Source organism: Tachysurus fulvidraco, chromosome 4 (assembly GCF_022655615.1).
Source record: "Tachysurus fulvidraco isolate hzauxx_2018 chromosome 4, HZAU_PFXX_2.0, whole genome shotgun sequence".
Lineage (NCBI taxonomy): Eukaryota > Metazoa > Chordata > Actinopteri > Siluriformes > Bagridae > Tachysurus > Tachysurus fulvidraco.
Genome location: NC_062521.1, coordinates 3,784,706 through 3,802,056, shown reverse-complemented (window position 1 = coordinate 3,802,056; position 17,351 = coordinate 3,784,706). Strand labels below are relative to the sequence as shown.

Here is a 17,351-nt window from a genome sequence, read left to right as displayed (position 1 = left end):
GAGGGTTTACCATGATATGATAAATTAGCCTCAAAAACATTCATACATTCATTCATTCTCTACCGATTATCCGAACTTCTCAGGTCACGGGGAGCCTGTGCCTATCTCAGGCATCATCGGGCATCGAGGCAGGATACACCCTGGACGGAGTGCCAACCCATCACAGGGCACACACACACTCTCTCATTCACTCACACACTCACACACTACGGACAATTTTCCAGAGATGCCAATCAACCTACGATGCATGTCTTTGGACCGGGGGAGGAAACCGGAGTACCCGGAGGAAACCCCCGAGGCACAGGGAGAACATGCAAACTCCACACACACACGAGGCGGAGGTGGGAATCGAACCGCCAACCCTAGAGGTGTGAGGCTAACCACTAAGCCACCGTGCCCCTGCCTCAAAAACAGAAGGACCAAATTAGTGTTTAAAAAAAAAAAAGCTACTACGCTTTTAGAAAAACTTGGCTGCCATTGTATTTACAAATGACAATATGGATTCTGTAGTGTGTAAGGCTAATATGAGCCAAATACTTCAATATTCATTGCGTGGTGCAGCTGGAGACAATACTTTTACTTTCGCGTACTTCAAAAGTAAGCCAAGACTTTTTATGGGTCAATGAAGTGGAATGTTCTGCAATCCAAGTTTCAAGGCAAAATGCCCCAAAAACAATCAGTGCCAACTGCACTAATGGCCACACCAAGAAAAAATACTAGAATCTGGTGATGTCTATGGCTTCAGGCGGTGGATGGATTTGTAACCGTGTATTAAATATTTCTGGTTTTTGGTTTGTCCAAATATTTTTAGAATTCTTTACACAAATGATTGTGAAGACTGAACTAGATTGGGTCTTATAATTACCCAGTTACTTATCGAGCATCCTTTGTGTGTAAGGAGGTGGGTCAATAGCCTAGTATTAGCAGTGTTCTTCCTGTAAAAGCCCCGCCCTTCCTCTGCACCAGCCTGCCTCACAATACCTGTACCTTTCTGCTACGAGAACACGCACAGCAAGGACGCTCCATCTCAGCACTTTTCTGAGAGTGTTTGTACGTGTGTGTGTGCGTGTGGGGTTGAATTATTTATGACTACGGATGCTCCACACACGTCCTGCCAAGGCCGTCCTGGGAGTGTGTGAGTAGGAGCGAGCACTCTGTGTTTATGTCTCAGCAGAGATGGGTGAAAGGAGTACAGTGCAGCAGCCTGCTTATGATGGCTTGTGCAACTACGCCCAAAAAATCACCTCATGCTTCGGACTTGACGGTAAGTCTTCTGGGGTATCTGTGAACGTGTATATGAGAGCCTGACCTTGACAGGCATGCGTGTGCAAGTCTTGTTTATTTTTGGTGTGTGAATGTATTCCCTGTTGTTTTGGGAGCTGCCCCTAAATCTCTGCAGAGTTATTGATGCCAGCTGATCGAACAGAAGTCTCAAGTGAGCCGAGGTGAAACAAGAGCACTCGTAAAGGCTTCGTCCTCATTATCCTGAAGCGGTAACTGGTTTTGGTAACTGGTGCTAAGCTAAAATTATTGCCAACTGGAGTCGAAGGCACGGAAGCGGTCCCTAGTTTCTCAGTCTGTCATGTGATGGAAAATTAGTAAAGCCAAATGAACCTCGCTTCCTCTCCTCGCTGCTCCCAAAGGACAGTTAATGTAATGGAGCAGCACATGAAACGATACCAGCTATTCTACCAGCTAGTACTGGGCCTCATTTTTCAAACTGGATGCAAATGTATTTATTTATAAATTGTTTGCAGGAGTATTTCCAAAAGCAAATTGGTTTATATGAAATCCACTTAGTTCTGAAACTGTTTGCAATTAAATTTGTGCAATCAAATAGAGTCTATCATTAATATGATATTTCATGGCCCGACTTCAGCTCGTTTGATTGTTAATGAGTTACTGAAATTTTATTTCAAATTACTGTACATTTAATGACATGCACCTCTTACACCGTTTAGTAGTCGTTTTGTCATTTTCGGCTCTGCGAGCGTTTGCCTTATATGGAGTTTTGTGGACTGCATGTAATAAAACAATTCAGGTTTTTTATTAATATTCTAATTCTTACAACACCTCATTTGCATGGATTTGCGTGGTGGATGCTTCATACAGTATATGTTGTAAGCCTATCCGTAAACACTATAAATAGTCGATATGGTGTTGACGATCGTTTAGACGTTTATTAAACATAACACTATACTTATGGATCGGGTCTCCTGTGTCAGTGCTCGGTAACGATCAGGAGAAAGATTCATGTATGAATCCCTGTTTCTTGATTCTGTCAAAAGCTGTGTTTTTGTCTTACTAACTTCGAGACCTACAGAAAAAGAAGCTGACTCGTCTCACAGACATTACATTCACTGTACTACAAACGGATAAAAAGCATGATGTGTCATTTAGGAATAAATGAAAGATTGTAATCATAAACAATGTTGTATGAAAGGAATTTAACAGGCTGTTTTTCAGGGGAAAAAATATCCATTTTGGAGTTTTATAACTTCTATAATGGTTTTTTTATCTACATAACAGCCTTTTTACAGACTTTTCCATTTTCACATAGACGCACCAAGGGTCATGTAGATGTTTGTGGATGAGGAGCCTCTTGGGGGTGAGGAGGTCAACGGTTCCTAGTGTTCGGAAGTGTTCCAAGGAAACACTGTCTGTAATGAGTTAATGAAATGAAGGACAAAGATAGTAGAAGAAAAGGTGAGATGTAAATGTTCATGGCCATATCTAGTGCAGACCAACACATTAAATCTCATACCGTCAGTATGACTGAATGGTTGTGTAGTATTAGATTAGATTAGATTAGATTAGGTTAGACTCAACTAGTACCAAGTGCAGGATATAGTGTTTACAAGAGTTAAATAAGTTAAATAAAGTGGTAATATGGAAGTAATTTACAGATGCGTGTGTACTAAGAATATAATATACAGATGAATATATATGTACTATGAATATCATATACAGATGATATGTACTATGAATATCATATACAGATGAATATATATGTACTAAGAATATAATATACAGATGAATATATATGTACTAAGAATATCATATACAGGTGAATATATATATATATGTACTATGAATATCATATACAGATGAATATGTGCTATGAACATTATATACGTTACATAATATGATAGTATGCGTTTAGTCTTGTACATGTAATTGTGTTTCGAATTCAGATCATACGTTAGGGCGTACACTAATATCCATGATAGTCAAGAATTCATTCTTTTAATCATAGTATTAAATTTTTTCTATTGAATCTCCCCAGAGAGACTACAGGAAATAATGTAATAATGGTGGATTGAGGCCAATGATGTGGGACATGCCTCATGTGGTCACCTTTCTGCACTGTGGCCAGAAGTAATTGAGAATGTGTGGATTATGAATAAAAAAAAACTTCCATTTAAGTCAGAAATCAGCAGTAAGTTTCAGTGTTATTCGCTGTAGCTGTTATATGTTTATGTATTTGTGCTCATCATGGTGTCTCTGCTGTGCTGGACAATTTCAATCAACTTGTGGCAAAACTACTATTTCTGTGGTTTTTAATACAGTTTTACATGTAAATATTAGACATTTATACACAAAATACCTGGACATTAAAATCGCAAGTCCTGTCGGCTCATACAGCCGAAATTGGTTACGGTTGATTCGTTTACTTTACGCTGAAGATTTACTCCTATATTTAACTCCTACTCATTACCATGATTCACTCTGAAAACATGTACTCCATGTTCTTGCTTTTATCTATGAATTATTTACTGAGTAATTCTCCGAAGATTTATGAATATCTGGCCTGATCACGATAAATAAAATGAAAAGTGTTAAAATCGCAAAACAAGGATTGGCAGTTGTCCTAGAGCCTGACTAATAAGGCGGGTGTGTGGAGAGTTGTAAAAAAACAGTATACTGGTGATCAAGCCTGGAAAGATATTGCTGTGTCAGCATTATCTGATCGTATCCTTGGAGATAATCGTGTAGGTAATTCTCTTAGGGGAAGTCTGAGAGCTCATAATGCAGCCTCGCGGGCACTATGGCAGTACGTCCTGTCTGGCCATCTGCTCTAGATGAAGTTTATAGATCTCACACTGGGTCTAGTCCTCTGTCCTTCCTGGCAGAGCTGTGATAGTGACATCTGATAGACCGTCTGTCTTAGATATATCTTTCAAAAAACTGTACAGTTGTATAACGCGTTGCATTCCTGCCTCACAGTTCTAGTCCCCATTTGATCCTGACCCTGTGTTCTCTCTGGGTTCAAATGGGTTGCCTCTGGCTTGTCCCAGAGGGTTTCTCCACAAAACATGCAGGAGGGTGAATGGGCTAGGTGGAATAGTCTCTGTGCAAATTTATTTCTCTGTGATGCCCTTGCATACCTACCAGAACGCATTCCCGTCTCACAACCAGGGTTTCCAGGATGGATAACTGCGGTTTCAAGCACTTGGATCAACTTCTTGAACGTGTTATTTATCCAAGCTTGAAATGTCTCAGCAAATTTCCAGCTGGGACGCTGATGTGCACGGGATCCTCTTTTCAGTTTGATATTACGACAGAAACTGTTCTGCACACCGTAGCTACACTTTCTGCCCTTAGACTTGCAACCCTAGCAGTCTTTTTTTCATGCACGATCTACCAAGTCAGATGGTTCATCCACTCATCCTCTACCTGCAGTTAGCTTTCAGTATGGTCTCTATGTTTTTGTGCTGAGTACAGCATAGATTCCTGAGCTATTTGGCTGGGTTTCTCTATCTCTGGCACCATCATAATCTCTTTCTGGCAACTTTGTTTTTGATCGATGATTCTCAGCACATTACTCTAGTTACTCTGGTACTCTAGATATTGCTGTAGTCTGCATTTTATTCACGTTTTTGCTGACTGGACTGTGTTACTGTACATGTACAATACATTAAAAAGCAGCCGTCTTTAGCATTATTGATCCCATTAATAGCTCCGTTTGAATAAAATGATCTCAAGTACACCTATTTAGAGCGGATTAAACCAAGTGAGGGCAATTTCAGTCTGTTTTCCGATATGATTTAGAGTTTACCGTTAATCGAATTAAATAACATGTCATGACCAGCTATTCTTTTACAATTAAGTTAATGTTTTGGAATGATTTCAAATCAAGATCACTTCAAGTGGGTGTAAACAGTTGTTCCCTCACCTCACCCTCACCTTTCTCTTTTTCAATCTTTTTAAGTTAATGGTAGGGTCTCCGATTTTTGAACGCCTATGTTGACATTTGAAATGACCAAAACAAACACGCCCCTAACCTAAATGGGTCCCACCCCTGTATTGATAGCTCCGCCCACACATACATACGTAACCCAGGCAATTAATGGAAAGAAATGTGTCTTTATCATAGCTGAAGGGAAGAACAATACGATTGTAGATAAACAAACAAGCAAAAATGACACACAAGCATAATCATGTAAAGGACAAAGGCATATATTTGTTCTGTGTAACAAAGCAAAACCAACGTTACTCACCTATCGAGAAGGAAAAAAGCGCCTCGGCGTCTTAAGTAAAGTCGGCCACATATTCACAGATTGGTTTCCCGAGTCAATAACTCCTGAGCTAAACGCTGTTACTACACAAAACACGGATGTAGCTGCCTCTCTACATTACTACGATAGAAAAGAGGTGTTATTTGTGTAGTAATAGCGTTTAGCTCAGGAGTTATTGACTCAGGAAACTCCAATCTGTGAATATGTGGCCGACTTCCAGCTCCTTCAGTTCTCTCCAGCGCTGGAAAGCTGATCCTTTATTAACACGTCCTACTTCTTACCTTATCGTAAGCCTTTCTTCGCTTTCTTTCTTTGTTTTTATCCGCCATGTCAATGTTAAAACCGCTTTCTGCTAATGTCCCACATGTGCACTGAACACTCTCTCTACCCATACTGACAAGACACGCCCCTTTCTGCTGATTGGCTACACGTTTGTTTTGTTTGTCGTTCCGACTCATTTTCTGAAGCATTTCTCAAACATCGGAGACCCTACTGTACCTTTAATCGAGAAACCAGAAAGAACAGATTTCTTCAGTCTTACTGTGAAAAGCTTAGTGTCGAGACGATAGCACTGACACACCTAGGGCTATTTTTAACAGTCAGTCCACCTATTCAACCAACTCAGAACCCAAAGGAATGGAAACTGGAAGAACTTTGAAAACTCCACACAGCCAGTGATAAGGTAACTATATTGACACTAAATGGATCTCCTTGCAAACTATATAGAAATTCGGTTTAAATCAAATTAATTTACCCGTCTTCAGTAATGACAGTGAATCTGGAGACTTCACATGTTCATGGACAAGACTGAACCACAAGGAAACCCTTGAAGTGAGGCAGAGTACAAGGACACTAGACTTTGACATACAAGGCAACAATGCAACTATGCTGTTCAGTTTGAAATCAGCTTAGTAATCTATGTGAATTGTTGAACCTCATTGTATTGCATGTAAACCTTATGGTCCTTGGTGGTGTTGGAGGTGGTGGTGGTCCGTGGTCAGGGAGGATTTAGTGTTAAGTCTGTAATGAACTCAAAAATTATGCTGACCTTCAAGTTCCTCAGGAGCTCTTGGTTGCTCAATTCCACTCAATTATAACTGTTGTAGAAAGGACATGAGGATGGGATCCCTTCTGAATCTGGTTCCTCTAAAGCTTTCTTCCTCATGTCATCTCAGGGAGATTTTCCTCAAGATGTTAGAGACAGTAATTTTAAACTTTACCATTTTTATTTTGTTTCTATGCTTCTGCTTTTAGACATTGTCATTTGTTAAAAGTGCTTTACAAATAAATTGAATTGGGAAAAATTGGATTGATTTGTACTCCCAAGTTCCATTGCATGCTTCTTGCATACAGATCTACTGTTAATTGTTGACCCCCATATTGTGTGTTTGAATGGATGGCAAACTCTTGGAAGATCATCACTGTACTCATTTATGATAACACACAAGTGAATGATGTGATCTCAGAGCAACTAGTACGATTTGTTTTAGACAATTCACAGAAGAATGAAGGGGGGCACGATGACTTAGCATGTTAGCATGGTTAGCATGTTCGCCTCACACCTCCAGGATTGGGGGTTCGATTCCCATCTCCGCCTTGTGTGCGTGGAGTTTGCATGTTCTCCCCGTGCCTCGGGGGTTTCCTCCGGGTACTTCGGTTTCCTCCCCCGGTCCAAAGACATGCATGGTAGGTTGAGTGGCATCTCTGGAAAATTGTCCGTAGTGTGTGAGTGTGTGTGTGAGTGAATAAGAGTGTGTGTGTGTGCGCCCTGCGATGGGTTGGCACTCCGTCCAGGGTGTATCCTGCCTTGATGCCCAAAGATGCCTGAGATAGTCGGATAAGCGTTAGAAAATGAACAGAAAATGAGCAAAATCGTAAAGTTTTGGTTAACCTGTGTAGTATAGAAAAAGACAGCTATATTATTTCCCTTTTTCACATCCTACAAATGATTGAGATCTGTTCAGCTCCGACGGTGAGAACACTGAAGCAAGTATTTCAGATAATGGAATAGAGTTGAAGTTTCTGAACTGCACAAAGTGCTGTCCATGTTATGCAAACAGGGATGAGTCACAATTATTCAATAATTCATTGCTGTGTAATTATTCAGGCCAAAAAACTAAAAAATGGTGCTGATGAGTCTTGTGAGGTAGAAAGGATTTAGCACGGAACATGACAGACGTTAAAAGACACGTCTGTATTTATTTTTGTTATGTGAAATATCAGCCAGAGGAAAATATACAGCGTCTAATGGCAACATGACTTGATTGGGCTTCCATACTGTATTTACCTTCATAAAATGAGCTAGCTAGCGACTTACATGATTCACTGTAATGTATTAAAGTATTATAACTGACCAAGATGCATCTACTGTTGTGTCTCTATATTACTGAAATTTTGTAGAATTTGCATAAACCCAATTTTCATAAACACCGCCCACAATGATGGTAGCGTCACGTAGACACGCCCACACACAATTCGGATATTATTTAAATTCAAATACACAAACCAGCTTGTATGTTCCTTATATGAGTGTTTTACTTGTAACACATTTGTTAATGCGATGTAGCTATTTTTAGTGCTGTGCAAAATTATTCACCCCCTATGATTTTTCCCCCCACCTTTTTTAATGTTAGAACCAAAATTGAGCTATTTTTAATTTAATCTACACAAAACATTGCAAAATAGCTAGCAAAATTATTTACTAGCTAGAAAATCATTGTTATCGTGTGAGAATTTACCCCCAGTGCTGTACAATTTAGTTCTTTGTTGGAAATACTCAAAGAAGTGAATTTTACATCCAGTGAAGGACCCATTTTACATCCAGTGAAGGTTGATATGTACTTGTAAGATATTTTTTCATTTTTTGTGCATTTTTATGTCGGTAATCAGGGGTACTGTAAGTAGCATTCAGTTTTTTAATTACAAAATATTTTTTCTGTTGAAGTTAATATATTAATATAAACTGTAACGGAGGACAGAAGCTCAGAATAGTATTTGGATCTGATTTTTTTTTTTATGTTAACTTCTTTTATGCAGTGTATTTAATAAATATACATGTTTTTTTAAATGTTGTTGGGGTTAAGATTTGAGATTTAAAATAAGTTTGAACTCTATATAGACATAAAAAAATTTATTTATTTATTTGTTTGTTTGTTTGTTTGTTTGTTTGTTTGTAAAATAGGCCTAAAGTGAAGCATCTGGGATTCTCACAAAAATGGTAAATGCTTAACATTGGTCAAAAAGAAAATTATAAAAGCTGTAACGGTCTAAATAAATAACTTATAATATAGTTCATAGTTTAAATCTTCTCCACATCTCTTTAGAGACTGACCACTCTGGAAGCATATCATTTTCCATGGGAATCCCTTATGCGTCATCTTTGGCCTAATTTACATATGAGAAATAGTTTTTTTGTTTTTGAATTATTATTATTATTATTATTATTATTATTATTATTATTATTATTATTATTATTATTATTATTATTATTATTCTCAAAACCTCTCATTTGAAATGTTATACTGTATGTTTTAATTACAGGCAAACCTTATCTCCAGACAAAGATAAAATGTAAAATGGTTAAATATATCAGAGAAAAAAAATCTGATTTAATTAATATTAAATTTTGTTTAAGCTCTACTTTAAAAGGAGTGAATCTGTGTAACATGTTCTGGTCTTGTCACATGGCAGTCCCTGCAACCCCAATACTGCAGCGAGACATGGGTGAGCCCACAGAGGGATGAGAGAGAAAGAGAGAGAGGGAGGGGGAGGGGTTAGACGGATGGAGGGAGGAAGAAGGGGAAGAGGGGAGGAGAAGAGAGCGAGAAAGAAGCACAGGGAGTTGGAGAACAAGCACACTGCGTTTATACCGACTGTTTTGTTCATGCCTTCCTGATTCGCATCTTTTATTTCTTCAATTTCTATTACTACGGCAACTGAAGCATTGAGACGGATTAACACTCAGGCTCCATCTCACCGCTGATGGTCATGGTCAAGAAGAAAGGTGATGTGTTTTGTGTGTGTGTGTTTGTGTGTGTGTGTGTGATCAGGAACACACTGTGCCTGCCGTAAAGTCATTATCCAGTTGTTTTATATGTTGCCACTTTATTCAAATTAAAATGAATCACCTCGATGTTACGTTTATTCCGGATCTTTTGAGTGGTGCTGAAAAAGACGACACACTTCCCAAGCACTTAGACAGGATGCTCAGAGATACTGCAGTGCTGCTTCATGTCTTTATTTCCTACATAAATAAATAAACAAATTAAATTTAAAAAATAAATACATAAACAGCAGCTTGAGTCATTTGTCATTTGATTCAGAATCATTTTAAGTTTGCGTTGTGTTGTGTGTCGGATCTTGCTGTTGACATTCCACTGATACAAAGTCATTTGAGTTGAACGATGGATTAATAAGTGATCACGACTGACAGACTGATTAAAGTGATTTTAGAGACTGGAGATCTATAAATCTACAAATCCTGCCTTCTGCTTTTGCTGCGTTGCAGTGCTGCGGTTTTAAATGGGACGCACACTCACGGGGTGGCCCGCAGCCGTAACCATGGAAACAAACCCTCCTTAGAGGTGCAGTCTATTGTCGGCTGTCCTGTGATGGCCTGTTTTATTCTAAACGCCTCTTTGAACACCTCGTTGATGCAGCCGAAAAAGCCTGCGTCTGGATTGTATAGATGAGGCTCTGTGAGGATGCGAGGATGAGTCAGTGACATTCTGCGGGTGGGGTGGTGGGTGGAAACAGGAGCGTGACAGAAGCAAAGTTCTGCTTATATCATGCTCTTTTGGTCTAGATTTATTTTGTAGCATGTTTTAAATGGGCTGATCTCTCTTTCTCTCTCTCTTTATCTGATTCACGTACACACACACACACACACACACACAGAGACACACACACACACAGCTGTAAATTTAGAAATGGAAGTATTTTTGTTCTGTAGCTGAGATGTTAATGCATCAGACCCAACCATTGCCTGTACAGACATAATTTTCTTGCCAGTCTCTCTCTCTCTCTCTCTCTCTCTCTCTCTCTCTCTCTCTCTCTCTCTCTCTCTCTCTCTCTCTCTCTCTCTCTCTCTCTCTCACTCACACACACACACACACACTCTCTGTCTCAAAACTTACATTAGCTCCTGACACTGGAGACTCCTTATAGTAAACTCTCCATGCAAGTCCCTCTGTTAGTTGTTACTATGGAAACAATACGGTATTAAAAGGATTAATATAAATATTTGGTTTCAGTTGAGGCTGGAAGTACTCTAAGATAAAAATTTCAACCTTCTAATTAATCAAATAGCACAGTGACAGTCAGATATCCGGCCATGTGATGCAATGCCTTGATAAGGACTTATTAACACATAGTTTTTTTCCTGCTTTTTTTAAAATGCTAGTTTAAAAGCTAGATGTTGTCGACTTGTTTTCAACACAACTACATGTTAAGGCTCTGTAACGTATGACGTACGTCTACACTGGAGCTGTCTGTTTTGCTATCTTGCTATGTGCTAATAGATTTAGATGAGCATTAAATTGCACGCTGGGTCTGGCAGAGCGAAGGCTTTGTTTGCGCTGAGACAGCATGGGACGGGGCGGGGAGGTGTGGTTCACGGCGGGCGGAGGGAGTTCAGAAATGAATGCACTGATGAATATTTATGAACAGAGGCTTCAAAGGCCTTGTTATGTCAGCATGCTGATAAATAGGACTCCATCTAGAACATACACAAAGGACACGAACCTGAGAGTTAATTCCTAATTAAATTATGTGTATTATACTTTGTGTACAGTATCTGATGGAGTCAATGTCAAACATTTCCGATATCTATGGGTTGAAACACATTGTTATTTGGATTCTGGCTGTGTAGCAATTAAATCTGTTCCTGGGGGGATTAGAAATGGTTGTCATCTTGTTGCAGAAGCGACATTTCTTTGTTGATTACTGGGTTATAAAGATGCTGTGTCTAGGCTGTGTTGTAAATCCCTGGTTTTATATACTGTATGTGTGTGGGGTGGGTGGGTGTTTAAGTGTACGGAAAATAAGGAAGAAATCATTCTTAAAACAATACTGACCTTAGTTTCTAATCATGTAAGTGTCCTGATTTACAAGAAATAGTTTTTTGGATGAAGTAGTTTCTATTAGCATGCTAGTTTTATCTGAATTTTAGATCTCATCCTATCTATGATTTTTCTATGATTTACTGACAGAACGTTAGGTAGTGCCTTGCTTCGGTGTCTCTTTTAAGCTTTAAGACGAAGTCCTTCAAGACAGGACTAAACACATGCTAAACATGTCTTGTTTTTTTTTTTTCAACAGTGACCCACACACATGATGCTCAACACCACCAGGAGAAGCCTTCCATCCAGTGCTATAAGTGTGGCCAGCCATGCAAGGGCGAGGTGTTAAGAGTGCAGAACAATCACTTCCATATCAAATGTTTTACATGTAAAGGTAAGTGACTGCGGAATGACAGTCTTCTGTAATCCAGACCAGCTTCGAGCCTCATAATTAGAGCGATTCTGAAGTTTATGACATTTGGCAGACGTTCTTATCCAGAGCAATTTACTGAAGTCTCATACTGGTGAATACATCCTCATACTAGTTGTGTCTAGTCATGTACTAAGTCATGTACTAAGAATATAGTCTGTCTAAAAAAACTCTGTTGGAGGTAACATGATAAGAAAACCACACAAACAACACCAAGTGCTAATTTAAGTACTTTAGGAAGACATTCTGTGGAGACATCTAGAACATAGAGGGATGGTAGGAACGGTCGAGCAGTGCGGGAGGATCGGAGGAAGCGTGGTGCAGTGTATTTTTTTGGGCTTGGAGGTCGGTGTGTGTGCTGGGCTGATTGTGGCTCTGTAAGCAAGCACTGGCTCAAGTAAACCAATGGAGGGAGTGTAGCAATGGAGCGGTGTGGGAGAACCTGAACTGGAAGGTTGAAAAGAAGTCACGCAGAGGTCGAATGGTGCTCAGAGGCAAAGCTTCAGAGGTCCAGGCTTCATCCAGGAACTGAACAAACATCATCGTGATGGTAGAAATGGACAAAAGGGCAAATGGACAAAAGGAAAGAACAGGAGTTATTGTCCATGGTTACTCCAAGGTACCCCAGAGAGATCCTGACATGAGGTTGATTCCATTTAACCCCGGGAAAGCATGCACTACTATTATGACTGGAGATGCCTTTTGCTTGTAATGTTTGGGATCCAAAGTTAATGTATTCCTTTGTATCTGATGCTTCCTGAGATGAAAGCCATCTTGTCTGCAGAGGATTGTCAGAAGAGCAACTTTGCCAAAAAATCATTTATGCATGCAGTAAAGATAACGTTACTTCAAATCCCCGGGTTTTTGGAAGACGGAGACCTGATACTCTTATGATAGCGATCTGAATTTCTCTGTGTGTGTGTAGGTTTTTGTCATCTGCAGAAATGGATCACTGTGTCGATGATTCCGAAAATGTAGTTCTTTTTCTTCTGCATAGACTATAACTGATTATCTCTGTACTATTTGCTTCCTTTCTTCTTCTTCTTTTCTTCCTTTCTTCTCGTTGCTGAGTATTGACTTGAAACAGAGACACGTATCCTCTTCTTGAGGATCTTGGTCGAAGGTGGATCTGAAGTCTCTCCACCCTTAGAGATCCATCAGGATGAAACCCTTACAGTGTTTGACTGATCATCTCACTCTGGAGCAGTGACTCATTCTCATTTATTGGGAGAAACTCCTCCAGATGACATATTGCAAATGATGTATGCTACAAGTCGTGCCAGAAGATTTCACTGATATGAAGGAAACTATTCGGTCCTACAGTGCCAGAGATCACTACCCAACCTTCTATCACGTATCTCACCATTACTCAGTTCTCACAGCAAGCTTAGACCATCCAGGAAATCCATGGTTTCTCTGGTACATCATATCCTTCCATGCATCTTTGGAATTTTTAGCCTCTTTCTAGAATAAGACACAATTTTACTTCAAGTGGGCTGCTAAGTTTGCCTACATTTCTCTAGATGGACACATTGACTAGAAATTTCTGGATCCACCTACATGTGTTCCCATAATAATGTTTATACAGGAGGAACGTAAGAACCTCTTGACTAACGTTATCATTTACCTGCCTGTTTTCTCTCTACTATGGATGTGGTAGCTCAGTGGTTAAGGCATTCGACTACTGAATGGAAGGTCATTGGTTCGAATCCTACTGTAGGTCCACCAAGTTGCCACTGCTGGGCCCCTGAGCAAGGCCCTTAACCCTCAATTGCTCAGGTGTATAAACTGAAATAAAAATGTGAGTCATTCTGCATATGAGTGTCTGCTAAATGCTGTAAGTGTAAATGTACTATTGTACAATCTAACAATTGTACCAACACAAGCTTCATCGTAGAGAGAAAAAGACCAATTTGGCTTTCTTGGTTCTAGGGGTTTTATCTTGCACCACTCAAGATCCTGTAACCTCTAACTCTGTACTGTAACTGACATTTTTGGTTGGAGTCAAATTTCTATCAGGAAGTAAACAAGGTAGTGGATTTTGTTTGGTGTTTAGGAAAATAATAAGAAACCTTTATCTTCATCATTTGACCATGTTAGTGTGATTTGGAGGATTTGGACCATGGAGGTTTTTTCCCCCCCCACATGCGTCATCCTGCCTGTAATGTTCAAGGAGTTGCTTGATTAGAAATTGCTGTGGTACGACACTTAAACGAAAGTTATAACAGGTGTCACAACAAGTCCTGCTCTGAGCACTTTGGCTTGATTGACCCTGTATATAAAGACATTAAATAAATTACATCCTGTGCTGAGAGACTGTTACATTTCCACACACACTTCACGCACACTTGACATGCATGAGTCACGAATTGTACTATATAAAGCACCTTGTGGCAAGGATAGAGCTCATGTCCAAGGCAATGACTTGGCGTGAACAATAGCCTCTTTATTTAAACACAGTAGATGCTAAGTATGCTGTAACCTTGTGGGATCTCTAGATAATAGAGAAGCAGCAAGGAAAAAACTTCAAGGATTTTGCATCAAGGACTTTTCAACAACCACTGTAGAGATTTATTTTTGGACTTGTTTATGTAAGAGGAAGAGAAAATGAATAACGGTTTATTTATTGGGAAAGAGAATATTTACTATACTTTATGGCAGTTCATGGGTAAAGAAGTTATTATTATTATTATTATTATTATTATTATTATTATTATTATTATTATTATTATTATTATTATTATTATTATTATTATTATTACTTGGAATATTGATTATTTTTTATGTGATATAATTTATTGATTTATTTTTACATGACTTTTCTTCATATATTTTTCCATATGATTTGTTTTTTTTTACACAAGATTTTTTATTTTTAAATGCAATTTTTTTTTTACAACACGTTTATTTTGCACAAGTGAGTCTTTGCACGGTTCTTTTATTTGTAGGTATTTTTTTAATCTTCTTTTTACTCTTTTGATTCTTTTGTGATCACATTTACATGTCTTAGATAAATAATAATGAAAAAAAAAAAATGTAAATAATTCATAATGTAAAATGTAAAATGTATGTGATTTTTCAGGAAAGGACACTTAACTTACAAAAAAAAATCCTGATTGCACTTTAAATGACAGAAGTTTCCAGAATCCTAACCGCATGCATGCCTTAATGTTGTGTGTTTGTGTGTTAGTGTGCGGTTGTGACCTGTCACAGGGTGGATTCTTCATGAAAAATGGAGATTATCTGTGCACGCTGGACTATCAGCAGATCCATGGCACACGCTGTAACGCATGTGGTGAGTTTGTGGAGGGCGAAGTGGTCACTGCACTGGGGAAAACCTACCACCCTGCCTGCTTCGTCTGCACTGTCTGCAAGTGAGAGCCAAACCCAGTCAAAAATAACTGACTTACAATATCTAGCTCATACACTTACATTCTAACTGTCTTGTTTTTGTCTTCTGTTGTCGTCCCACAGAAGGCCGTTTCCTGCAGGAGACAGAGTGACGTTCAACGGAAAGGACTGTCTGTGTCAGTACTGTGTTGAGCCCATGTCCCCCGTCCCTTCTAAGGGCATCACAGGGCCTGGCAGTGAGTCGTCACTAAACACACTCCGGACAGCTCACTACCTTTTACTACTTTTCATGAAGAACAAGAGGTTTTACTTTCAACAGAGCTGCTAGTACACAGATTTAATTCTGCTTCACTTTGAACTCTGTCTGTAGTATTAACACGAAGGGTTGTAAGACTTTTAGGAACAATTCGTTTGCACACTGAGGTTACTGACACAAACGTTTAACATGCAAGATCTAGGAAAACATTTCATTTAGAGAATTGAAACTCAGACTGTTATTTCCTGTTATATATCAAACACACTACGGAAAATATAGACACTACAGGTACCTATAATGGTATAGTAGTAAGTAGAAGTAAAAAATAAAAGACATGGCAGAAAATAATAAATGGAAATTAGACGCAGATTCGAATCAGCATTCGATACGAATTCAACAGAAATGTGTTGTAATTAAATAGATGATAAATACATTATCAAAAGATTAGCAAATATTTGTCAGAATCAAACTAGCATGTCTGATAAACAAACAAACAAACAAATAAATAAATAAAAGGCAATTTTATTATCACACTTCAATTCTCTCAAGTTTTTCTTTAAAATGTCAAAACATTCTAGTTTTTTTTAAACGCGACCCTGAATTAATATCTGCCTTTTATGCTGCTTTAATATTGAGTTATTTTTAAACCACAGTGTGCTTTAGAACGTAAATAAAAGGACTTGTATGGGACTCTGCTGCCACCTAGTGTTCTTTGTGTGAACTGCTAATAACATCCAAGCTGACGAATGTGTAAATGTCTTAGGTGTGTGTGTGTGTGTGTGTGTGTGTGTGTGTGTGTGTGTGTGTGTGTGTGTGTGTGTGTGTGTGTGTGTGTGTGTGTGTGTGTGTGTGTGTGTGTGTGTGTGTGTGTGTGTGTGTGTGTGTGTGTGTGTGTGTGTGTGTGTTACAGCAGGTGCACTTTGTGTCCCCATAACTCAGTGTGGTATTGATTTGGGGAAAAAGTTCTAATAAACGACCCGTACCAGTGTGTGTGTGTGTGTGTGTGTTACAGCATGTGCAGGTTGTGGCAGAGACATTAAGAATGGACAGGCTTTACTGGCTTTGGACAGACAGTGGCATTTGGGCTGCTTTAAATGTAAAGCCTGTGGCAAAGTACTGACTGGAGAGTACATCAGCAAGTAAGACACACACATATTCTCTCTCTCTCTCTCTCTCTCTCTCTCTCTCTCTCTCTCTCTCTCTCTCTCTCTCTCTTACATGGATCTTTAGCCTGCTATCTTTGCACAACAACGTCAAAACACTGAGAGCTGGATTCATATTCAGCTTTCAACGAAAAAGACGATAAGCTATGTCCACCATTCAAAGGATAAATAGATAGATATAATTATAAAATATAGAATGACTTAAATTAGCCTGTGATTCATTAATTGCTGGTAGATTGAAAATTTTTTGTACAGCATTCTATTGAGAATTTTCTAAACAATTGCAATGTTTTATACAGAGGTATCTTTGGTCAATTCAATTTAATTCAGTTCACTTCAATTCAATTCGCATGTATTCCTAAGACTCACGTTGTAGCCAAGGTTAGACTTTATATTTCAGTAATTATTTATTCAGGCATGATTATTCATGTATTATTGTCGTGAAGTGACATTATAGTTTATACCACATTATAAAAACAACATAATTCTATTATGATTTGAGTTGCAGTATAGAAAAATCTCATGATTAGTCAGGATGCTAGAAATACAGTAACAAAATGCTGATTGTTTCCA

General features: G+C 38.8%; 1 protein-coding gene across 6 annotated transcripts in view; it reads left to right on the top strand.

The window, feature by feature from the left end:
• The first annotated feature begins 354 nt into the window (after positions 1 to 354).
• Positions 355 to 17,351, top strand: part of ablim1a (actin binding LIM protein 1a) — a 29,484-nt gene continuing 12,487 nt past the window's right edge. For 2 of the 6 annotated variants that reach the window (XM_027165752.2, XM_027165748.2), the window contains exons 1-5: positions 360 to 1,264; positions 11,838 to 11,972; positions 15,199 to 15,382; positions 15,483 to 15,595; positions 16,628 to 16,754. In XM_027165752.2, coding sequence (XP_027021553.2) covers positions 1,177 to 1,264; positions 11,838 to 11,972; positions 15,199 to 15,382; positions 15,483 to 15,595; positions 16,628 to 16,754 — 647 coding nt within the window. In that variant the 5' untranslated portion in view covers positions 360 to 1,176. Of the gene's footprint in view, positions 1,265 to 9,316; positions 9,523 to 11,837; positions 11,973 to 15,198; positions 15,383 to 15,482; positions 15,596 to 16,627; positions 16,755 to 17,351 lie in introns of those variants that run through there. The other 4 variants (XM_047812776.1, XM_027165751.2, XM_027165749.2 and 1 more) reach the window with 4 other exon arrangements.